Source organism: Anser anser, assembly GCF_964211835.1.
Source record: "Anser anser genome assembly, chromosome: 2".
NCBI classification, from domain to species: domain Eukaryota; kingdom Metazoa; phylum Chordata; class Aves; order Anseriformes; family Anatidae; genus Anser; species Anser anser.
Window position 1 is genome coordinate 105,704,542 of NC_139721.1, and position 26,427 is coordinate 105,730,968.

Sequence of the window (26,427 nt, forward strand, 5' to 3'; positions counted from 1 at the left end):
AATGTGATGATATGAAACTACATCTCTCAGTACTAATATATGTTAACTAATTAAATCAAATAACACAACAACAGAAATATATCAGGGGTACCTGTTCTCATAGCAGGTCTGGCAGACTGTATTGAATAGTTTTGAGGTGTTGAACTTCATTGTTCAATATTAGAATTGTTACCAATCAAAATAAATCTATCATCATAAATTCATTGAAATTTATTTTCTTGCCATCCTATATTGATTAATTATTTAGAAAAAAAGTGTGGATTTCATCAAAATCTACATATTCTGGTTCATAAATATATTTGGAAATACATAGGTCTGAGCTTTGGGTTGAATCTTGTGAACTGGGAGACCAACACTTGGATTAAAAGTTTTGTCTTTTCATAGCCAGATCACATCTTGAAGTTCCAGCTGCATTAGAGATTGATCTTGTTAGGGCAAGAGAAGCTACAGAGCCCCCACATCCATGTTAGTCCTTTTGAAATGCATAAAGTGCATTCAAAACAAATGGTTGTAAGAGATCAATTTATTATGGACACATATGCCTTCATAAGAAAGAAAGACAAGAAAGGAGTGAAGGAGAAAGGGATCTTACTTCCTAAAAAATATTAGGGTGAGGAAGCTAGCTTATCTTCACTTTTTTTTTCTTATTTTGGCAAGAAATTGTTGTGACAAAGTGGTAATGGGAATATAATTTTCCAATGTTTGCGAAGTTTGCAAGTTTTGTGGAAATTCATTCATTTCTCTTACATTTCATAGGATATTCTTATTTTGTAGTGATAGAAGAACACCAAACTTCTGCCAAAACCAGCCCTAAGCTAAATGTTTTATTTTTCCTGGATATGGATCTAACAGAATAAAAAAATACCATTAGAGAAACAATTGAGAACCTAGCACAGACAAACCCCAGTTTCACTGATCTGTAAGCACTGTTGTAGCAACAGAAGTAATATTACACTCATCGTTCACCTTATCAGCCTCCCAGTCTAGACAGAGGCCCACAGACCAGATAGCGATACTTTGGGCATTTTTTTCTCTTTTCAGTGCCATAATTTTTTCTCTTTTCAGTACTTTTGTATCAACGCTCAACTTTATGTAGATGCCAAATACCCAGATCCTCCACTGCACCAGAGTGGACATGTACATGCTCAGTCTCAGAAAGTCAATGCTGAGCATCTGTAAGTTGGCTCTCAAACATCTTCTGCAGATATTGGCCCAAGTCATTTGATTCAGGTCACACAGTCAGAAGTAAAGCTAATAGTTACTACCAAAAATAAACTTGAGTGCAGCATGTCCAGGCTTGCAGTGTGATGAGCTTGCAGTATACTAAGCATGCATAAAACTCTCTCTGTAAGCCACTGCTGCTGGGCGGCACTGAGTCGTGCAAATGTCCTCATGTTAACATGGGGATCTCTGTACTACACCATGTTGTGCAATTTAAACAATATATCAGATTTCTGACTTAAATATCAAACATATTCCAGGCTAAATGTATCTATTTAAATCCTTAAGACTCTATGAGGAAAATACATTTCAATTCTGTTAGTGCTGAAAATCAATGTACTCATCTAGAATATCACCAAGTATTATTTAGTGTGGGTGGCTTCATGGGGCTTCTCTGTAAAAAACAACTGGGCACTGGGATAAAAGTTGAAGGATAAATTGAACACAAAATAGACTGGTTTGAGACCATCCTGTGATCAAAATAATTGTAAAGCCTCTGTAACAAATGGTGCTGATAATGAGGTCTTTAAAACAATTCATTTTCAGCCCATTAAATTTTACATTGTAAATTTAACTTGCATTAAGCCTTTTAAATCAAGTAAAACACTGGAACATCTTGTAAAAGTTGCCAAACTCCCTAGACTTGCAAAAGATGAGTATCTTAATTTTTCCTTCCAATAGCAGCTCCAAAAATCTTGTATTATATCCTCTTTGTCCATGAGACAAGACTAGATATATTTTCTAGACACAAAGGGAAAATACACAGTACTAATGACAGTGGAAAAAATACTGGCAAAACATCAGAGTATATTTTATTTAAAGAAAAAAAAATTGTAAAATTTGTTGGAGATCAGGGAATTTTTCCCTGCTTTCTCTGTAAAATAATAAAAAGAAAAGCAATTTCTCTTTTTAGTGATTTATATATAAACAACCCAAATCTGATATTTCAGTTCATTTTTCATTAACACCTCAACATTCTCCCCTCCCTAAAAAGCACTGAGATATCTGTGAACATGTTTTTGAAGACTATATTCTGTTTTCAGCCACTTTCATTGCTTATAGGAAGGACTTGGTTGAATACTGCTGTGTCATTTGTGTTTTTGCTTACCTGTCTCACAGTGTGCAGTTGGATACCGTGATGTTCAGTGAGTAATATGTGGCAAGGGAGATTATTTTCCTTTGTTACCTACACTAGGAATTCAAGTCCACTGACACAAAATAATATGGTTAGTGTTTTGCATTGTAAACTAGGAGTAAGTTTTGTTACTTTTACTCCTCTGAGTAAAACCTCCTCACCAGGCAGCTCTGACTTTTTCACTTATTGCATTCGAAACAATGAGATTTACAAAGAAATATGCTATTCAGTAGGAGGGGTGGCATAACATAACATCTTTTGATATACCACAGTCTTCTCTTCCCATTGGTTTTAATTTGCCAGAGGAAGCTCTTATCTCAAAATTTTATTTTGATATTCAATCACATCCCCATGGTAAACTTTCTGGGGTTGGTTGCATACTGCAACTGCTAAGAAGTAATAAAAAAAAAAATCAAAGCAAATAAAGCATCATTACTATACTGAAATCACCATACAATGTTTTATAAGTAAGAAAGACATCTCACAATAAAAGAAGACCTTGCTTTTGCTGATAAAATCCATCCTACGAGTCACTGATTGATGACTGACAAGAAATTGCATTGTTTCCAGACTTATTAGCAGCAGGTCACACGTGTGATTGATGTGGTAGTTACCTGGAAGTTACAATGTTTCTTTTACAATGAAAAAAAAAAAAAAGTGCAAAAGTATAGTCTGACATCTATTTTAACTTTACTTTTGTTTTGTGTCAGGGGTATATGTAACTGGCTTCTGTTCTCCTTTCATTGCTCAGATAAATTGTTCAGAGGAATAGCTGCAGTATTTCTGATGTCCTACAGTTTGCTTTCTGACCCTTCTCTGTCTACTGCTTAAGCATAAATTCTCTTTTTTTTTTTTTTTCCTCCCAGAACTGTCATCTTGACAGCCTAAAATCATTTCTGAGAAATAACTAAATTTTGTTCCTTTAAAAACCAAACTATTCCATTCCTTTAAGCAAGAACAGCAAGGGTCAACATGCTGAAATGGGTGTGCACAGAGCACGTGGCAACACTGTGATGTGGGGGATCCCCCAGGGAGTCCCCCAGGGAGAAAACATTTTTCCTTTGGGTATTGAACTGCTGTGGATCAACTGTAAGAGAAGAAATTGCCCACCACAGAGATATGTGGCAAAAGAAAAAAAAAAAAGCATATATATATGACTTTTGTGCCTTCAGGTAAGGGTAAATTCAAAGCTCCCCAGTTTCTATGCAATTGCAACAGAAGATGAGCACAGTGTATACCTTTATTTTTCCAAGTAAATTTCACATTCATAGTGTGAATTACTGCAATCCTTTTTGACAATGCCTGAACTGAACTCCTTCACGCTTGTGTTTATATTTGCATGAATCCTGAAAGCACTTACAACAGTGTTTTCATGGTCAGATTTCCTTCTTTCTTGCTCCCTTCTCTGCCTCAAACAGAAAAATCAACCTTTTAACGGGATGAGTGGATGCAAAAAAAAAAAGCCGTACCAGACATAGTGCTATGACAGATGGGTGAAATAGCTCTGCACCCTCTCACAGACTCTTAGATTGACACTTCAACTTCAAATTCTGCCCTTGTTATAACCATTCAGTTCCCTTTATTTTGCTGGTTGCAAATACAAGTACTTGCTTTGCTCTAAGTAATGGGAAGGTGATTGTTTGAAGGTTTCAAGGTAACTAGCTTCTCAGTTTTCATTGCTTATAATCCAAGAAGCGGGAAAATCAAGGCAACATTCCTGCCCACCCAACTCCCCAGAAAAATTCTTCTATACATAACATGATCATAATGTGCTAACCAAAAGTTATATCAGAAATTTCCTTGGATTGGGAATGTTAGTCGGTCTAGTGAGTCTGAACATTGCAGAAAGTCAGTTTTTTCTACCTGTAGATCAGACTTCAGAACTGGAGTCTTGACCTCTACTGAAAAGTAACAACTACTTCATAGCTATTGAGTAAATACATATACCCACAAAAAACATATAAATTCTATAAAACTATTCCATTCTTCTGTCTCGTTGATATTACCTTATTAAACATGTACAGTTGGTGCTCTAATGCTTTGAAAATTACACTTCACATAAGTTGCAAGAATTCTTTTACTGAAAAAAAAAATCATTTTGTTTTTAAACCAGAGCACAATTTAGACATATCACTAACATATCTCAAAGAAATATCAGCAAAATTATAAACAACTTCCCAGGCTATTATTGATCCATAATAAGCTACTAATAAAGTGCAAGGATTTCTTATTCTGTATACAGAAAATAAATAAATCAGGGTAATAAATTAAATACTAAGGATTGGCTCAGACAATTCAATAAACTTTCAATATCTTTGTCATCTAACTGTAATAAGCCTGCTCTAGTGTCAATCCTCACCAAATGCAGATGTGGTATGAAAGATGAGCACATCAACTTCAGAAACATTGTTGGCTGCTGAGTGCCTGAGTGCCTGTGCAAATGCAACTGGGGGATTTGAGGTTCTCACACCAGACACCCCTGTGTAATATTTATACACCCGCATGCTATTAGAGTAGTATTGGCACCTCACAAGCTGATAAGGTATTTCTCCTTACAACAGCTGTGTGATGCAAGGAAATGTTTTTATTATGGTAATGCAGAAAGTGAAAGAGACAATGAGGGAAGCAATAAACTGCTGACTTTGAAAGTGGATGTCTGTGCTACCAGAAGGAATTGAAGTCAGATTTTCCCATCATAGTTGTCACTGTGAATACTGTGCAATCATCAAATAGAAGTCTTTAATATTTCTAGCAAAGCTGCAAGTTTTTCTCTGTGATTATGTAGAAAACACCCTCAAAGTCTCCCTGGCAGGAAATCATGGAACCTGATCTGTTGTATATTTAACATTACTTTTTTTTTTTTTTCATCCATACTATTGTATAAAATTGGAGGTTTTTTAGCCATTGTGAATATTTCCATTAAAAAGGAAGCTGTCTTTTCATTTAGACTCAGCAGAAAATACACAGAGCAGATTGTCATTCCCTTATTCTGAGCCTGCAGTCCTAGACATCAGTTCAAACTGCTGTAGCTACAGAAAGATCTATAGTAATTTCACATCAGTGCAGAATAAACCACAGTTGAGATTTGCCTGACATTTTCAGGCTTTCATTGGCTTGTGCACTTGTCCAGACAGAACAAAGCAGAATAAAAGGCACCTGCTTTACAGGGCTATTGTAGGAGGCTTGATGCCCTAGGATCTCCATATATCTAATGGAGGTAGAAATGGAGTTTCCTGGGGAGGCGGTTCAGAGCTCAGACTTACTTAGATATGCCAGGCTGTTTCCTAGAATTTACCTCCTGCCATTACTTAGGGAGGCTTGATGGTGCAATGAATCAGGTGGCTTAACCCCATCTTCTGTGGCACTCATTCTGTTCCGCTGAAGGTAACAGGAATCTTTATATGGATTTATGATCATAATTTCACTGGTTCACATTACTTTACTTTGATTCTGATAGTAATTTGTTCATGAAAGCTTTCTATATGCTGAGTACTGATATTTTCATACAAAGGAAGAAAACACATTGTAGGTTTGTATTTTAGTAATGCCAACAAGCAATTGTCTTATTTTGGTATTTTACTGCATGCATACAAAATTCAGACATGCATCACAAATGATTACAGTGATAACAGACAGAATATGAGATTTGATGATGTAGGAGAAAATCTTTGTGTCCCTACTTCTTCAATTCACAAACTGAATACTGTGTGCCTGAAAGTAGAACAAAAATTTGAGTGAACTAACTAGATAAATGATAAGTATTGCTATCTTCAGAGCACTCAGAGTAAATTCTCTCCCAGATCAAGACCTGTGAGATTCTGACCCTTTATTGATGCCCTAGGGCCAGGACATATCTCATTAAATAATCTTAATCTTTGTGACCGCAGCCTGGAGAAGCAGAAATTTCTAGTGCTCTCTAGCACATTTTTAGCCACAAGCCAGACAAGCCAGCTATAGTTATTCTATATTCAATATTAATGACTATATAAGAAATCAAAAAGGAAATAAAATTATGCATCAGGAATGGGTTTTATTAAGATGTCTAAATTGCTTAGTATATGCACCGAGTGTCAGAATGCCTCCAGTGATTGGCCTTGGTTACGATTTTGAAAGTGCTGCTTTTAAGATTCAAAATGCCATGCAGGAAACACATAGTATTGTGCACTGGCAAGCAGCATCATGCAATAATATTTTTGATTTCCCATACATGAACATGGCTAAAGAGGCACTGAAGTCTCCAGATGGTCTTACAGCTATAAGTGGGCATTTCAGTCAGCTTTGTGGAATGTAGAGGAGAGAATCTTTCTCTGCTGCAGTTTTCGTATGAGTCCTGGCCAGGCTTCATAACCATCAAGATTTTGTCTCCAGCTTCTGCAAGGCAGTGATTTTACCCTGTTATTGCCTGTTATTATTAATAAGATTGCTTTGAAGGCCTAGCCTCAGAAAAAAAGCAAATACAGTAGTACCACACAGATAATCAACCTTGGTTTCTCCTTGGTGACCAGATGAAAGGTGACACAAGCCAGGTCTTGAATTTACTTGGAAAAAGTGAAATGACACTTGTGAGGTAGTGATAGCTGTCCTAGTGCAGAAGGGAGCTTCCACCTCTCACAGTGCTACTCCTCAAAAGTCACTATGTTGAAATTGCATTGTATGTGTGTAACTCTACACACGTTCCTTGTTTATTTATTAGGAGTAATATGTTCCACTTGATTCTTGACAATCCACCTTAACCTTCCTATTCCTACTGTCACCTCAGAGGCAATTCAATTCCTGTAGAGAGTACAGAGTTCTGTGTATTCAGATAGAAAAATTTCATGAAGCTGTGTTCAGCCACACCTGTGCAATGCTGGCAATGCTTTTCACAGGTGAGAAAAATTCATGGAGAAAGAAGTCATATTCTGGTGTGACTGAGTGTATAGCTAGCAGGATCATTATAACTACCTGAGAATAGAAGAAATGACACCAATATTTCACTGATATTAAACCAGCAGCAAAGTAGAATTAGGTCCCTCCTGATATTTTCTTATGTCTACAACATTGGCACAGAAATGTCATGGTATTTTTCAATTTCTTATACTCTGCCTTAGGTAGGATTTTTGCAACAGACATGTTTTTTGTTTCTATTTGTCTTTTTCCTCCTGTGTTTTCATACTCCTGGTCCTAGACAGAATCAGAGTGTACAAAAATAAAAACAGGTGAGTGGGGAGAGAGAGACTGAGGACATGACCAAAGAATTATAATCCTCAAAATAACTTTGCAAGTTCTGGATACCTTTGCATTTTGTGTGGAAGTTTTTGATTTTCTTTTGCTTTGTCCCTTTTCAAACAGAAAATGGACATTTTTGTAAAATATGTGCATTTCATACTGGGGATACACATCTTGCTTGAAAAAAATCACTGGGTCCAGAAATCCAGCTCTGGGTTTTACCACAAAGCTATCCCAAACTGTATGTATTTGCAAAGTCTGTCAACGGTGCATGACTGCACTGCATATTGGTTTAGAAATATGTATTGCTTTTCAAGGAAAACTGACCTGTAACCACCTCATTCATTCTCCAAGGCTTCTGTCCTGAAAGTGCAGTTTGCAGAGAAACCCTTCACTATGCCTTATGCCTGATATTTCAAGTCTATAATTTTCAGATATTATTTGAAATAATCCAGAAGAAGGCAGAGAGTGGTGCATGGAAAGCTTGTCCACATTTCAGTAGCTGTGTTTGTGCTTCATTTTACCTGTTTTACTCAGACAACTTGCATGGTCTTCTGAATGAAGGACTTCCCTCAGAGCTTTAGGAAGATGATACACAGGTGGCCTCCAAACAGATCATTTATTCACTCATCACCCCTCAGCATTTCCAAGTCATCTTATACTATAATTTAACATGGAGAAAATTATGCTTTACCTTTCTCTAATATTTCCTAATAGTTTAAACAGCCTGATTCTGTGAACTGCTGAGTACTTTGCAGCCCTGCTGCAATAAGTACTTCAATTTCATTCACCAAAACCCATAGTCATAGACTGAACCTTTTTGCTGAGCTGGAACTTGAGGGGATTCAGTACCTTCCTGTAGGAACTCACACAACCAAAGTGAACCTTCCTCTTATCTTTTCTATTAAAAGAAGTGGTACGTATGTGAGAGAATTTCCAGGTTCATTACAATGCTTCACAGATGTGTAACACAGCTATACTGAAAATTATTTTCCCAGCACAAATGAAGTTAAACTCACAGAACATTGCTCTGTCATGAAATCCTTTTGGGAAAAACAAATCTTAGGGCTTCAGAGAGCACCATTTACTTAAAACTTTCTTTGTAGTAATGAACGTTTAAAGTAGCAATTAATAACATTTACTGCTGTGGAATATGTGTTGCATATTTTTGAACTTTGCAGTTCAGCCCCATGAAAGCACTGAGGTCAAGGACTGAGGCTCCCAGTATTCCCAGTGTGCAAGACCTTGGGCAACCACAGTGATAGGCAATCCCAAAGATTGCTCCTAAAGTAAAAGGGATGACAAGCAGTAAAAGGGCCAGAAAGAGGAAGAAGATGAACATAATTTTGCATCAGTTTGCTGTGTCTAAGTGGAGGCAATGCAGGGGCTACCAGCAGTCCCCGCCAGCAGAGCAGCAGTGTCAGATGGTAGGGCTGCCCAGTGTACCATGACCTATGTAAGCTATAAGCAGAGGTTGAAGAATAATAAATTAGTTGTCACAGGGATATTTTTAAAGCCAGTCTTGCAAATACATAGAGCTACAGTATATTCTGCTTTAAGTTTTTAAGTACTACCGCTCATTCTCAACACCACAGTTAACAGCAATAGGCATCACAGTTTGGGGAAGTATTTTCAGGATAGGGTCCTTCACTTTTAATCTGGGAATACTTAAGTTGAGTCCTCTGCAAAATATAGCTGTTAAACTGAATTGCCTCTCCTATGACTGTTTCAAGGTTATTTAAGATTTCTGCTATAAAGCGGCAGTTATGAATCTATCAGAGTGATCACATTATTTATAGCACCTTTGGACCACAACCTGATTCCATGTTTTATGTGGCCACACAGTGACACAGACTATAATAGTTTGCATTTTGGAGAATTTTTATATGGTATAAGGAAAATATAATGCTTTTCCAGAACTAGATGTAGCAAAACTCTGAAAAGGATCAATGAAGTCTGCAATAATTTTACCCATATTCTTACCTCTTCTGTGCTCAGTTACTCTGAATAAAGTCTGCAGACTCATTCCTGAATTGCTCTGTATCACTACACAGCTTGTAAGATGGACAACTTGTTTCATTTGTTTTGAGATAAAGCCTTTGCGTAGAATTGTGTGAAGGACATGAAGGCTCCAAATACTAAAAGGGGATAAAATGATATTCTTTTTTTTTTTAATAAAAATAATGTGTTGATTTTACAAAAGTTTAGATAGGTAATTTGGTACCAATCTGTGGCAATTTTGCATTTATAAATAATGTATGAAGGAATTAAGTGATGAAATTTTTTATTTTTTTTTAATGACTGCTCACCTTTTTGAGCGTTGCTTACAACTATTTTTAAATACTGTACTTATATGCTATATTCATAGTATTTATTCATCATTCTGTAATCCCTTATGAAACGTTCATAAATGTGCCTCATTATTTAAGTTCACATGTAATTTTAAATTTCCTTTTATGGTGTTTTCCCAGATAGCAAAGCATATCCAGCGTTACAGTATCACTGAATGAATGATTGCTATAGGAGACCAGTCCAGCAATCCCCGATAGACTTAGAAGAATATAAACTACCAATGGTAGGGAACTGTGCAGTGATTCCCAAAGGAGGCTGTCAAAGTCAGCCTTCAATAGAATGTCAACCTTGAATTATATTTTTAATGTTAAGAAATAAGCAGGGGTACATTATTATGCAAAGTAATAACAATGCTTTTTCAAATGAAAGTATTAACTGCCAAAAGTAGTTTTATTTTCTGTCAAGAGTACTGAAAGATGACATTTTGTTTCAGATTGAATTGAAAACTGCCTGTGGAGCACCCCCTGTGAGATATAGTTCAGGTGTCTTATGCCTTGTTTCCAGCCATGAGTCAAGCTCCCTTGTTTGTTTGTTTGTTTTTTTTCCATAAGCCATCCAGATTAGGCTGTTCTTATGAAGGATTGTGCTTGCTATGGATAATTTTCTAGTATCATGTCCAATCCTATTTCAGTTTTTTCGGGTGCTGGAATCACCATCATTCCTCTCTGAGATTATTCTAAATCCACTGGAATTTGCTGGTCAGAGTTTCAGGTTTTCCTCTTCCTTTAGAGTGTTTGCTTATTGTGCCTTCTAAATCTCTCTTCCCTGTATCTCCTTCTTTGGAACATTATCTACTGCAAGACCTCAATGAGAATAAATCTAAAGTGTGGTTTTTCTGATCTGTAGTAGTCGTATGAGATGTAGGTACAGACTTTCTGTGTGACCTAAAGGAAACCTTTCCTCTGCTCTGCGATTCCAGGTATCCATCAATAAAATTGAGCTTATTCTTTTCATTCTTACTGGAAAATAGCGAGGTTCTTAACTACTGGCAAAATGCTTTAAAAATGTAGCAGTAGTAACATGGACAGATTGGTAGTGCTCAAGTCAGTAGTAATATGTTTCATTGAAAAGGTGTCAGCACATTCAATTTCTTTTGCCTGTTTTATTTTCTCTTCTTTTCAAGATGTGGGAGCATTTTTTGAAGAGGGAATGTGGCTTCGTTACAACTTCCACTCCCCAGGGACCAGCATGAAGGATTTAGTTAGCCGAACCCTGTTGAGTTCCACAGATCCTGAGACCACAGCAACAGACCTTAACTTGAATAAAGAAGAGCTCAGCTTCAGCTTCAGTACTACTAAGTCCCCTTGTGTCCTTTTGTACATCAGTTCCTATACCCAGGACTTCATGGCGGTACTTGTCAAGCCATCTGGTAAGCAACTGCTCTGGGCTCTCTCCATTGAAGGAACGACTGATAATAACACCAGATTGACATGCAGCTGAAACTCTGAACTAATAAGAAAGTCTTTTCACTCTTGTTCTTTAAAAGTAAAGTACATGGGGCCTGAATACAGGTTCTGCTTTATGAAATTTTGTGTGGTGCAACTCTTCAATTCCATTGGGTATTCCACTAGCCAACCTTCCTTCTCAAAACAAACAAGCAAACAGAATCAATCAATAAATTACATACATATACATATATATATATGTATATGCTGTAACAGTTAGATTCATGCCATAAACTAGTATTATGGAGAGGACAAGTAGGCATCCACATGTAGGCATGGTAATAAATGGTACATAGTCACTGAACTCATGGCAATATCACCTGTAGTCAGTGGAAAGTGTAATGAACTTTTCTCCTGGAAATCTCACTACTGACTGAGGTGGCTAAATGTGGATGTAGCACAATATATAATGTCCTAAAAATTTTGGTAATGATTGAAGGTTGGATATGAACCATTTTCTGGTGGAGAATCAAAACACAATATAACTCAATTCCAAATAGTGCCTTAGTGCCCCCTGAAAATCATACCTAGGAATATTTTACTAACACCTTCCTCTGTGGAATAAGTTAATACAGGTATTCCACATGCCACTGAAATTTTTCCCTTTCTTACCTTCACAGGTGAGAAAAAAGGTGCATGAGAGAAAAACCATGTTGGTATCCAAACTATAGTTTTAAAAGTCTAAGGCTGCTGTTTGGGGCCAGAATATTTCAGGTTTTGATGAATAATGGGGTCTACATTTCCATTTTCAAAAATCCTTCCTTTTGATGGAATGTTAAAATTTGCAATTAAGAGTAAATATTTCACTTTTGTTTAGAAAAGAAAAATCTGTCTGGTACTTTGTCATGAATATCAATTAACCACTTCTGACTATACTTTTCTAACAATATAACCTGAAGTTTTCATTTCACCATATATTATTAAATTTCCATAAAAGTCCAGATGGTCACCTGTCAACAACAATTAAATCTGAGAGCAAGAAAATCCCTTGTGTAGATTATATGCCAGTGTTAATTTGTTGCAATTTTGACTTTATTCAAGGCATATCAATGCTTTATTCTTTAAAAAAAAAAAAAACTCATGCCTTTTATAATGTCAAAAATTTTTCTGCAGTGAGGATAATAATCTCAAAAATAAAGTGATACTTGATGTGCTCAAATTTGAAACAATCGTCCATATTGTTCAAGGCATAGCTCTGATTTGTTTGGTTTGCAATCTGGAGAATTTGCACACACTTTAGTTTTGAGATCCCATTCATTGTCATGCTTCTGGGTAGTAAACTGGAAGCCATTTTCAGCCCAGTAGCTTTACAATCTCAAGTACTAGCCCTTCTCTAAATTTTCCTACTGCGGATACCAGCTCTGAGAGCAATTTAAATGTAAAACAATAACAGTTGTACATGAAAATAAAGAGGGGAAAGTAGCTGGTGAATAAAGATCAAAATACCTGAGGGTGCTTTTCACATTCCTTCATTAGGGAATTTGCAAATTCGGTACAGCCTAGGAGGTACCAAAGAGCCATATAATATTGACATCGACCACAGAAACATGGCAAATGGACAGCCCCATACTGTAAACATCACACGGAATGAACGGGACATAGTTCTACAGGTAAGCAGACATTAAAGGTGTTTTGGTTCCATCTAGTTTATTGCTTGTAGCTTGTAACACTTTGTATTTTGATGACCTCCTTTCCCCTGAAGAAATAAGTGCAATTTGGGAAACATAAAGCCCAGTAGATGGTGTTCTGCTTGCAGTTTGCACTCCTAGGAGTTAACAAAAGCTATTCTCTTCCTCTATTGCATTGAGTCATGTTGTTCTGAGATCCTTGTCCTAGTGTGATGACAGCTGGGCTAATGCAGGTGTCACTCTAGATGCTCGGGGGCATCAGAGACATCTGGTCTGGTAGATAACATGGGACCTATGATAAACCTGCACCATTCTGGAGCAGCAGCTGGAAGCCAGGAGGGATAATCTGCAGCATCTTAAATGGCAGTAGACCCTGATGCACAGACAACTAAACATCGTACCGTCAGACCTGACTCCGCAAATAAGAATGTCATTAAATTTAAATTTACCCTACATTCCAGCAAAATCTGAAGAGCTGTTCATGCCTGCAAAGATGAGCAGATGCTTCAATGTTTGTGTGACAGGAGCCTAAGACAAGATAATGTTACTGAAGGCACATATTTCTGGCCTATTTAGTTTTCAGTACAGCACTGGCAGGAACTTCATCTTCTCATATCTTAGTTTACAAACCTTTGAAGTAATATAATAATATTTAAATAACTGAGGGTAGCTCTGCAAGAAGCAATCAATGTTTCCAGACAGCCTTCTCTCTGTGGTCATTACAGAACTCTGTTTTCATTCTCTGGCTATCCCATCTGCAAACACTGAGATTGCAGCAGGATATGAGAACAGTTTTGTTGGCAGGAGAGTGAGGTGGATAGGATAGACTAATCTGGATTTGATAGTTCATAAGAAGCAAACCCAAACCAATAACAAATGAAATATAAAAATAGGAAGTCTCCTTAGGAACCAAGCCAAAAGGTGAAAGGATATTAGTTGTCACGGTATTGTATATTTAAAAAAAAAAAAAAAAAAAAACCACCTGACATAGAACCTAGAATCCCTGAACCTAGATCCCTGACAGTTAATTTTTCCAGGCACCAAAAAGAAACCTTTTCAGTGGATTACAATGTTATTTGACTGAGGGTTTCAGTACTCAAACTAACACTGGATGTACTGAAGTAGAATTGTCAGAAAATTAGAAAATTGCAAAATGACAGATGTTCTAAGGAATATATAGCTGATAGATCTAACCAATTTTCAGGTTTTTGGAGGTTGGGGTGTGTACTTTGATATATGCATCTTTCTTGCATGTTGCTGCGTTTGCACTTACTTCTCTCACTGCTAAATGGAAGCTAAACACTACCTGCAGTTAGGTTGTCTTCTGTTAATGAAAGCTTCTATTTTGTGTATGACATATGTTCTGTGGAGTAAAATCTGCCTGACTTAGACAGCTGTAAAACTGAATAAATTATTTGCTAAAGGAATCAGATGAAATACCTTGTCCGTTTGGAAAACATATACACAGTTAAGTATCCCAGTCTTGTACCAATTCACCTACATTTAGGGCCTGATGATGTTTTCCCAAGTATTTTGAGAGACAGCTACCTGTGTAGGGCTTGCAAGAGCCACAAACATTTTGGTTAGTGTTTCTCTGCTGAGGTAAAAATTTCTTAATCTAACCAGTGTTCTTAGAACACAGCTGGTTTATTTAATCAAAAAACATATCCATTTGAGTCCTATTAAACTAGACTCCGTCTGATGCATGTAAAAGAATAGGGAAAGTATTGACCCATAAAAAGAAAATCCAGCAAATCCAGAAATCCTACCCCTAATTTATCCTGAAAAAGAAAGTTACTATCAAATGCTGTTTGTTTTCCATAAGGAAGTTGATTCTGCTACTCATCTGGTTATGCTCTGTGAATGAAAGAACTGATATGAACAGAGATGGATCTGGTAAATAGATTGTTCACTTGAAAATGAATCCTACTTTCAGATATAAGCTCTTCATCATGTTTGAAAATATAGATGATAGAGATATATTTTTTCTCAGCATTCAGAGGACAAATCATAAAGTATGAGTTTTCCCTTGCAGATCTGAGCAATGAACATCTGAGTAGACTTTTATTTCTTGCTAACTCCTTCTCCAACCTGATGAGCAGCTGGTTTTCTTGCTTTTAAAGAAGACAGCTTGCTTGCCAGGTGCTGTTGCTCACACTTCCACACTTCCACATGGCATAAAAATGTCACAGGAAGGATTTATTTCTCATCAAAGCTTTAATTCAAGAGCACTCTATTTCTGAAATCTCAACCGCAAGTTCATACTTAGTATATCTGCCTTTCTAACTTGCTATAATAACCCTGTAGTGCCAGAGAGATTTAAAAAACCTGCAGTGAGGTAATAAATTGCTATTATATAAACTATGTGATCCTGAGTTTTATCATGATTCTCAGGAGTTTCATTTATATATAAGTATAGTAGAGGGCTCATTATTGAACAATATGAGATCTCACCCAATGTTGGAAGACATGAGAGAACTAATTACTTACGTAAAGTCACAGTTACCGTCCAGTCAATTGGAATTTGAATTGAGCTTTGAAATAAATGTATGCACAATATTGTATCTCCACAACATAAGCAGAAGTATTTGTAGCTTGAATTATTTTCATTAGAATTGCATCACAATTCCTAACACACCAAGACAGTCAAGACTAAAGGTAGAAGAAAAGACCCCTCAAAAGGCTTTTATATTTCAATTTTTTAAATTCACTGACTGCAAACTAATCAATAATTAGTTTTACATTAAAGAACAAGCTCCCATTTGTGATGTCAGTGGTTTCTCAAGGATAAGATTGAAGATATGTAGTTGATTTAGGTGTCAGAAAAGCAAAATGACATAAATTCAGGGACAAAGGTCTGCATATTTTCTGTTGTTGCAATGAAGGGCTCCAAACTTACATTAGTTAATTAGAATTCCTGTCTCTCACTTCTACTGAAATACCACACATTGAAGGCTACATTAATTCACCTGTGGACAAGAAAAAGCCCAGACTGACAGATGGGGAATGTGTTATCCCATCAAATAACACTTCAGGATCTGAGCTTTAGTTTTAAGAAGGCAAGTTCTACTTCATTTGACTTCATTAGAAGGCTTCATGCTTCAGCAGAGTATTTTCCATATCGTAAAAACCAGATCACTCTTTACCAAGTTTTCATGGGTGATTAAAGCTATTCACACATCAGTAGTTTCTTCTTTTAAGAAGGTCAAGGATAAGAAACTCCCTAGCAGAGGTTCTGATCTAAAGCTCATTGAAGTCAATGAAAGCCTTGCATTGACTTCAGTAGGCTTCAAATTATACCTTAAAGGACTGTGACGGTTACTTCCCTAGTGCAAGACTCACACCAGTCTGGATTAGACACATTTTGGTTCTACTGCAATTTATTGTTTTTAATTCTGATCTGTTACACAAACGCCATATTGGCATGTTAAAAAACAAGCAAACAAACAAAAAAACGTATGATGTGCTTTAATTTTTATTGGAATAAAGTTGATGCTGAACACAATTAGACTGGGCATCTCAGCTTCTATACTAAGATATTCTTATACATGCTCAACAGACCTTCAGTTCTTCATACCTTCTTTAAAGCCATTTCTAGAAATGAGTTAGGAGTCACAGCTTCTAGTGTCTTCTTTGTTCCCAGAAATGATTAGACCTGAGCAATTTCCACAGGACTCCACTTTCCCAAGCCCAGCCATACACTTTCAGGACAATTAGCAGCAGCCTGCACAGATAAGCTCAGAAGACCAAATCCAAGGATAGCTGACAGTTACCTCTTTCAGGCGAGAACTGCAGTACAGAGGGTATACACAACAGTATTGTTGTGTATACAATACCATATGTTCATAATACCAGTTGTTGACCATTCAGAGTGAACATGATTTTGAAGCTTTATGGAAATCTTGGCCTGAATTCAGCTGTTCATAAGATTCAGAATAGCCCTGAAAATATATTCTGACCTCAGCTGTTAATAAGATTCAGAACAGTCTTGAAAATGTATGGATCTATGTTTTCCACCTTCACCAGAGGTAATCAGTAGAAATACCCAGCTTCTGTGAAAAAATAATCACTGAAGTATTTGCCCCAACCCAGTTGAAACCCAGAAGAAACAGAATTTTTGCAAGTCCATTCTCTTATTTCAATTTTGAACTCTGTGCTCTGCACTACAGGAATAGAGATAATATTTGTGAACTCCTAAATGTTTCAAAAATGAGTTATATGAAGTTATTTCAAAATTAATCTGAAGTATAAAATGAAATTATAAACATAATTGCAGTTAAATAAATGGGTATAAAGGAACAAAGCAGTCTGCAAGTCTCAAGCTTAAATGCAATAAATATATCAAAGATTTTTGTAAGTATAGATTAAGCTTTGATCTCATTACTAGGAATGGGAAATTTCTCACAGACTTCGGTGAGGTTATAATTTCACCTACTATCACTATTGTTATTGTAGAATCATACCTATGAATCTTGTTTCATGTACTTTGAAGCCTGAGCAGAATATGGTCACTCTGTTTGATATCTTGCTTAACAGGAACCATAAAATTTCACTAGATGATTTTCTGCAGCTAACCGAAAAAGTGATGATAGCAATATAACACATTTTCTAGAAAGACTTTTATCTAGCTTTAAAGACTTCAAATGATAGAAAATTTTCCATATCCTGGCTATGTATGCCAATGGTTAAATGTAATTTCTGTAAAGTATTTGCACCTAATTTACAGTTTGAATTCTTCAGACTTCAGCATTTAACTTTGGGACCTCTATATCTATGCCTGATAGATGAAAGAGTTGTTCGGTGTCAGATATTGTTCCCCTTCACACTTTCCTAGCAATGTTAATTGGAAGATCTTTTCATCTTGTCTATGAGAAGTTAAATAAATTAAACTATGTTAGTTTACTGTCTGAAGTCCATATTTTTTGAGCCATAAAACAATTTTATAACTCTTCTCTGAAAACTTTCCCTTTTCAAAACATTTTGAAAACCTTTACCCTAGGACTAGATATGGTAATGGTAGTTATGTTATCAAAACATCTTTCTCTATTTCCTACAGTTTCTAGGCAAACATCCTTTGGGCAGTGCTGAAAATTGTCTGAATGCAAAGAGTTGTTTAATGACTGGTTTATCTAATATTTCACTGGCTTATGGGGGATGAGGCAGTACAGTTCATGATTTGAAAGAAACCATCTAGAGAGTATCCACAAATTCCATAACAGCTGAGCTAAATAAAATGTTTTAAATACCCAGGATTTTAACCACAGGTAAACATGTAAACCATAGCTAATATCATTGTAATGGTAATCTTTTTTTTTTATTTTTCTAATAATCATATATATCTATTATATTTAATTAATTTCCAAACAGTTTTTAGTTTAAAGGAAAAAAAATCATTTGTTCTAATAATATCAGAGACCTTACAGCTGAAACAAATTATTTATAATCTTTATATATTTATTAACCTTTATTTTAATATTTAAAAAATAAATAAATTTAGTGACCAGGGATAGGACCCAAGTGAATGGAGTCAAGCTGAGACAGGGGAGGTTCGGGTGGATATCAGAAAGAGGTTCTTCACCGACAGGGTTGTCACGCACTGGAACAGGCTCCCCAGGGACATAGTCACAACACCAAGCCTGTCAGAGTTTAAGAAGCGTTTGGACTGTGCTCTTAGTCATATGGTCTGAATTTTTGGGTAGGCTTGTGTGGTGCCAGGCATTGGACTTGATGATCCTCGTGCATCCCTTCCAGCTCGGGATATTCTATGATTCTATGAAAATCCTTGGAGCTACTTTATTTCCATTATGTATTGGCATTCTGCAGTGGCAATGTATTATTCAAAATGAGAGCAAAAAAGGCAAACTCAGACCACTTTCTAGAGCAGAACTATACATTACTTCTACGTGTTTAATGCATTAATGCTCAATTTATCCCTAGCTAGTTCTCAATCAGAAGCAACAAGATTTTTTGTTGTTGTTCAGAGTCAAAAATACATAGCTTTTTTCACAAATAAGTGACCACGTAGGATAAGAAGCTACTGATATGAGAAAATTTTAAAATATAACAGAGTTATATTGATATAGTATATCATTTCTGTAACCCTACTCTCTTTTCCAAAATATAAATAAATACAGACCCTGATATTTACATACTCCAAATTCCCTCCAAGTGTAATGTTGTTATGAATGTTGCAGAAAACTGGATGCTCAGTTCTCAAAAGATTCTGTAAATAACAGCAAGAAACAACAGAATGATATGTGTCATATTCAGAAGTGAATGAATAATTCACTGCTTAGTAATTTACCTACGTGTTCTTTTGTAGGATGTCCATGAGCTACTAGCATTTTAGTTGATTTTATCCTTCATTGAATTTACCCATCTTTTTATTTTACTGTGTCATTTGCAATCTTTCAGTTAAAGACAGCAATATAGGTAGGCAGGAAACTTATAAATGAGCCATTTCTACTTCCCTTTCATGCACAATGGAGTTTGTAAGTGGTATCTGCCAAAACAACTCGGCACATCCCTGACAAACCCCACCTAGCTGAAAGTCAGACAATATATTTTCATAAATAAAAGTCCACATCACCAAGTAGTAAATGAGAGAATGAAATATCCTTATCCTGAAGGTCAGAACACTGGAGTCAGATTTTTCTCTTACTGGGGAAAAACACAATCCATACAGCTGCATCTGAGGGTAGCATCTCATCCTGTGGTTTCACAGTTGTAAAACCCAAGCCTAGGACAAGGGAAGATGCCCAAGTAAGGATCCTTACAGAAGTTTTTCCCTTTCTGTGCATCAGCTGAGATAGTTTAAAATCTTTAGGACTTCTGGAAGAATATTCTTCTGTTCTGTAAAACCACTCAGTAAGACTGAATATGAGAGGAACTCTTTTACAGATCCATCCTTTTTCATATGTGTTTTCAGTAGGGCCTGTATTGATGGATTCAGAGGAATTTTTCAGTTGTCTTGTCCCAGACTTTGACTATGTCCAGGTCATATACCATGATAACACAGAATTTAAATGTCTTCCTCACCCTACACCCCCATTTACCTTGGATATAAAGCTAGTGCATTCAGGGCACAATGCAGTATGGTGCAGTATGGTACAGTCTGATAGATCCCCACTCTGTGTATCAAACCAAGGCAAAGGCCTGCAGAGAATATCAAATGCTTATCAACCTCATAATACATGTTGCCAAAATTTGGCTTATGTTGAGACTAGATCCTTCCTCTATAATTTATTTCCAATGGTGAATGTGTGCATGCTTTCCTTGGCCTGTATGATTGCTGTTTTGGCATCAGTTTTTATTCCAATTAAAGAAATAAAGAAAGAACAAAAGAATCATTAAATATTTTCAGGATCTAACATTAAGCCTAGAAAAGTCAAAACTCAACATAAAATAGGTGTTTTCCATTATATGGCAGCACACATTGGGCAAATTAATGTCCTGTGAAAGTCATCTTTAGGTACCTGAGGTACGTCTCTTTAATTTTTATAACTTTGTATTATATGAGCTGCTATTGCCTCTGCTAACATCTGATGTAATTCACCTATTAAAAAGACCAATAAAAAGTTCACAGAAAGAAGCATCAGAGAATTGTTTCCTTTGAAGCGTCAGAGAATTGTTTCCCTTCCTGTGAAGGCAGCCAGAGTAAATGTGTCCCTTTCCTTATCAGTGCCTTCTCTACATTTTAAGTCATGCATCTAATTGGTGGGTTTTCTTGTTGTTTTTCTTTTGTTATGTTTTTGCTTTTTACATTGAGGCAAATTACACCTGATATACAATTTATCAGAGCAACAATGGCTTCAGAAAACAGTAGGACTCCATTGCACATAAGGTATTCAAGTTTTTAAGCTAAATTTTTTATTATTATTATTTTTCTGCAATGTATTTTTGTGGTTTTACCTGGCAGGCACACACAGCTGCTCACTCACTCTCCCCAGGTGGTATGCAGGAGAGAATCTCATGGGTTGAGATAAAGAGGTTTTACTAGGTAAAGCAAAAGCTGCATACACAAGCAAAACAAAACAAGGAATTCATTTGCTACTTCCCATCAGCAGTTCAGCCACTCCCAGGAAAGCAGGGCTTATCACGTGTAATGGTTTCTTGGGAAGACAAATGCCGTTACTCCAAATGACCCCCCCTTCCTCTTTCTTTACCCCAGCTTTTATTGCTGAGCACAACATCATATGTTAAGGAATATCTCTTTGGTCAGTCTGGGTCAGAGTCCTGGCTGTGTCCTCTCCCAGCTTCTTGTGCACCCTCAGCCTCCTTGCTGGCAGGGCAGCATGAGAAGTACACAAACCCTTGGCTCTATGCAAACACTGCTCTGCAACAACTGAAAACATTATTGTGTTATCACCGGTATTTTCATCACAAATCCAAAACACAGCATCATACAAGCCTCTACAAAGAAAATTAACTCTACCTAAGACAAAACCATGGCATGTATTTATGCTTTTCCTGCATCTGTATCCCCTGTCTCATCATGTTAAATTAGAATATAAATTCCAGGGGGAGGGGGGAACTTTATAATAAAAGAGTGCAGTTGACTTTTATTTTTTTAAAAACTACAATAGGTTAATCAAGTGCGTGAAATCAGCAAAACAGATCTGCAGTAGTTTCTAAAACAGTATTAACTGTACCTCTATAGGAAATTCATCTGAAGAGAGCAAAGTGCAGTGCAATCCTTAAGCTTACCTTGCACTGTGCCAGTGGGGTGTATATCTCCAGATAAGTATTGAGGCTGCAGGTCTGTGACAGTGTAAGCCAGTAAAAAATGCTTGTTTTTTGGTCCTACCTTTTTATCTGGGTCTACAATTTATTTACAGCCTCTGGCTTGTCCCAGCTCTGGCTCTGATCTGATCCACAATAACCTAAGTCAAGGACCTTAGCTGACAGAAAACAATCAGTGAAGTACTAGTGCCACACTAAGGAAGGACTTGAATAACAGTAATAGTGGCTTTGATCATCCTAAGGAATTGCAGGGTTGCCACACAAATTTGCTCCTTTTCTGTTGTATTAAAAATATAAAATATTAAAAGTACCTTCCTACTTTCTCCTAAATTACTATCGTGCTCAGGAGGAGCTCCATCTAAACACAAAGATCCCTTGTCCAAGAGTAGACAAGCTTTTTAATATAAGTGATATATCATTATAGTAATGCAGAAGAGAAATATTACATTGGTAATGATGAGAACACATCCCTGTCTTTATCTTGCTATTACTGAAGTCAACCGCAAAACTCTATCGACTTTAGATGGTGGAAGATTAAGCCTTACAGCATTATTACTGCATAACATTTTGAAAATCTTTTTTATAAAATGTCTTCAGCATAAAGAAAAAACTTAGCTTAATAACTGTGTACACAAACACGGTGGGTTGACAGTGACACAGTGATACAGATACAGATATACCCATACTGAATATAATGTGTGTGTGTATATATACCATATATATTTTTATTTATTATTTTTTGTGAGAATACTAAAATGAGGTAGGTGTTATATTTGCCCTTAGATTGATATGTCTGTTAATCTCAGCACTACTGCCAAGGTTAGTAGCATTATCTAAGTGAACAGTAATTTAAAAGAAATAGCATTTTATTGAACTTCTGCTTAAATCCCAGCAACTTCATATAAAGACAGTCTGGTTGGTGTGATGTGACTTGAGAACTGAACCTGCAGGTTCCTCGGAAACTGCCATCTACTCTCATCTGTGTGGTGCTCAGAGACACACTGCATGTTTATATTAAGCTCAAATGAAATTAATGAGTTTTTAAAGAAAAGTAGCTGTAATGAAAAATCTTAAATGTAATTTTAAAACTGTAATTTAATACAAATCATTACATCAACCTCTGTGTGCAGAGGTTCTATTTAATTTCCATTAAATAATGTAATATATTTTTTCAAATACCATTTGACACCAGTAATTCCTTTTTTATTATGTGTCTTATACTAGACTGATAGTCAAATATTTCAAACAGAGCTTCCAGGTGGCTTAGTTCCAGCTGCTTACACTTGAACACCCACTGGATGGCAGTAACACACAACTTTGGAAAAAATTCAGTATCATCCTTTAATTCATTGACCTCAAAAAATCCTAAGTTCTTCTAAAAAAAATAAACTAAATTAATAATAATAATAATAATAATAATAAATAATAATAATGTATTATTAATATGATTATTAGATAATGCTTGTTTAGAACAAACACAAGCAATCAAAGCAAATGAACATAAATCTCACCATTCACTCACTGTTGTCTCATGGTGCACCATTTCATTTCAGATCCCTGAATTAGAGAAGCACATATCTCACAAAGTTGGATGTGGAAAGCAATGCAGGCTTCCCCCATAGTAGAAAGGATGCCAGATCTGGCAGTTGAGAAGGAGATGGTTTTACTGCTAATCACAAATGCTTGCTCTCTTACTGATGATAAGACCAGGAAATCAGTATCAACAGCTTTAAAATGGAGATTTATTTTATCGTGTAATCAAAAAAACCCAAAACTTCAAACAGAGTTGTTAACCCCTTAAAATGATTTGTAACTGAACTCATTCTGAAATCTTTCTTTGACTTCAGTGAGACCTGAAAAATATATCCGTAACACTAGGTTCAGTTATTGATTCAGTACAACAGGCCAGTTAACATCCCTAAGCAGTAAACTGACTGTATCTATTAGAGCCTGAAATGCAACATAGCACTGGAGTCACCTTCTTGCCTTCCCTGACTCCCATTTCCAGTAGGGTCTTTGCTTCTGCACCATAACAATATGCTCTGCCATGCTGGCATCTCAAATCTCAAGAGGAAACAAAGTCGCCACAAATTTTTTTATTTATCTGGTCAAGACCACCTCTAAGTTATTCCAATGTCGAGGGAATAGGGATGCCTGGATCTTTAACTCCAGTTTGGCTGCACCAGAATGCTGCATGTTTTTACCACCAGCAGTGCCCTGCCACAGCCTATCACTTTGAGCTTTGCCACTGAAATCCCACTGGAGGACTTCAGTGTTCAAGCATGCTAATGGGTCTTCCTCTGCCTGAGTGCTGTACTTATGCAGGTATGGATTTCCCAGGAAATGGCAAAAGAGAAGGAAAAAGAGAGAAGGCAGGAAAGTGCTAGTTTCCTGCCCTTTGCTGCCCTGCCACAACAGTGACACCATCGCTGTTTTCAGAGACATGGAACCAATGACCACATGCCCATTTGAAGGATTTGGTGAAATACCATGTCATTATTTTGGGGCCATAGTCTTAGCATGTGAATGACATCATGTATTTTTGCTGGAAAAGGCAAAGTGGGAGAATTGTGTCTGGCAGAACAGAGTGCAGGTTGCAACGCTTCTTGGTTCCTGGTGGATTTTCCACCGTGGCCTCAGAAGTGCTTCTTAGCAAATATAGTGTGTTTGATTACCTGAGCTACAGAACATAAGTTTTGGGTGATGGAGTGATAGATTTGATATTCTGGACCCAAATTATATATGACCTTAAAAATAGAAACCTAGACCTCAAAGCTGTTGTTGTACTGTATGGACAAAAGGCAGCCTGCTATCCTTGCAGTGACCTGTATTGCAAATAAACTATAGCTTTACATACTTAAGATGCCAAATTTCTTTTCATCCTTTACAGGCCAGCATTTCCACATTATAAACACTGTATTTGTGCATGCAAATGCTCACAGTGTTTCATCATTTAAATTGACTTTTCGTTTTCAGGTATATCTGGCAGGCACAATTAGCATTCTTGGGCAGGGTTGAATGCTTTATTACTTGTTCCAATAGTTTGATAATAGACACCTAGACCACGGTTATAGCTCTAGAGCTCTAGGATACCCACGATACACTGGCAGATGAATTGACAGATTGATAACAGTTACTATGATTTACTAGTATCTAATCAGATCAACCCCACCTCTGAGTTTCCATATCACAATAAAAAAATAAAATAAAATAACATTCCCTGATTGATTTTGAAAAAGAAAAAACTTAATGTTGCCAATTTTGACAAGTACCAGAGTACATGGTAGTGTGCAAATTGTTTTGTCACACACTTGGAAGAACCTAGAAGATGAATCCTGTGCATCAGAATGTATCAGAAATAGTACCACTGCAGGCAAAGAAGTTACATGAGGTTAAAATCTTGGCATATGAGAGGCTGGAGGATCAGACTTTGTGCATCAGTCTTTTCACCCATCTTTTTCTGATACGACTCTCCAAAGTCCATATTATTCTATACAGTTTAATAACAGTACAGAAAAACACCATGATAGCTCTGATACCTGAGCCATTTCTACTTATCTTCTGACATAAGAATGTTTCATGACAAGGTAAAGCCAGAATAAAACAAACAATTGTTGTTCTGCTTTAAGCTTGTGTAATAAATACTTAAAGACAAAAAATAAATAACTAAGATAAAAACTCATCCCTTTCACCCTTTTAAACTGTGAACATCAGAACTCCATTGGTCTGTACTGAGCTGTCTTAACAGTGCTATTACCAACGTAGGCCATTTTGTTTTTGTTTTTTCCTCTCTCTTCACATTTTCCTGTTAAAATGCTCCAAAAACAGGAAAAAATATGCTAATATAAAGTGATCGCTGTGCCAGTTTCCTATAGATTAAACTATTTAGCTACACTGATTACTCTAGAATGTATTCTTAGGTTTCCCCATGCGTCATCACAATTAAGTTGAATAGCATTTTCAATGAGAAAATAAGAAACGTGAAGGGCAAAAATGTATGTCATTAATTTGTGAATTTTCTGAGATAAGGAGAACAGAGAACACCTGCATTAGTCTGAAATTCACAGCTATTATCCTGTGGGCAAAGCATGTAAATCTAGCTTTAGCAGTAATATAGGTCCCAAATTGAAACCTTGTATTAAAATAATAAGCTGTTTTGTTGTTGATTATGTTGTTAATGTTGTTGATGTTGTTTTAAGTAATTATGTGGAAGTACACAAGCAAAAGCTGAAAAGATTCTACAACAACCAGAAAACATAAATGTCCAATATGGTATTTTCCTAGCTTTTTGCACTTCAGAGACGGCAGATGTAGAAGTAGAGGTATAAACTGTTATTTCCCCTTTATTAAAATGAAAGCAGAGCATATCAGGTAGAGTTGTGTTGACATAAACTTCTTAAAGTAGGCCTGATTTGGTAACACGGTAAGCAGGTGGATCTGTTTAAAATACTCACGATTCCTTTTCTCTTTCCACAGCTTGATCACTATCCTCCAACAAGTTACAGCCTGCCAACAACATCTGACATACTGTTCAATTCCCCAAAGGCACTCTTCCTAGGAAAAGTTATAGGTGAGATTTCATTTTATACTTGGTTATTTTATTAGGTATTTTCAGAGAATACTGAAAACTGTAAGTGCATGGGACAATGCTCTGTGTAGTATTTGCACCAGGGCACTCACTGGACATGTCATTCTA

The 26,427-nt window shown here is 36.4% G+C and overlaps 1 protein-coding gene across 21 annotated transcripts in view; it reads left to right on the forward strand.

Annotated features, from left to right (window-relative positions):
* Positions 1-26,427, forward strand: part of CNTNAP2 (contactin associated protein 2) — a 1,168,055-nt gene that overhangs the window by 1,075,111 nt on the left and 66,517 nt on the right. For all 21 annotated transcript variants that reach the window (XM_083826978.1, XM_083826979.1, XM_083826989.1 and 18 more), the window contains 3 exons: positions 11,040-11,285; positions 12,838-12,971; positions 26,208-26,301. In XM_083826978.1, the coding sequence (XP_083683104.1) occupies positions 11,040-11,285; positions 12,838-12,971; positions 26,208-26,301 (474 nt within the window). The remainder of the gene's footprint in view (positions 1-11,039; positions 11,286-12,837; positions 12,972-26,207; positions 26,302-26,427) is intronic.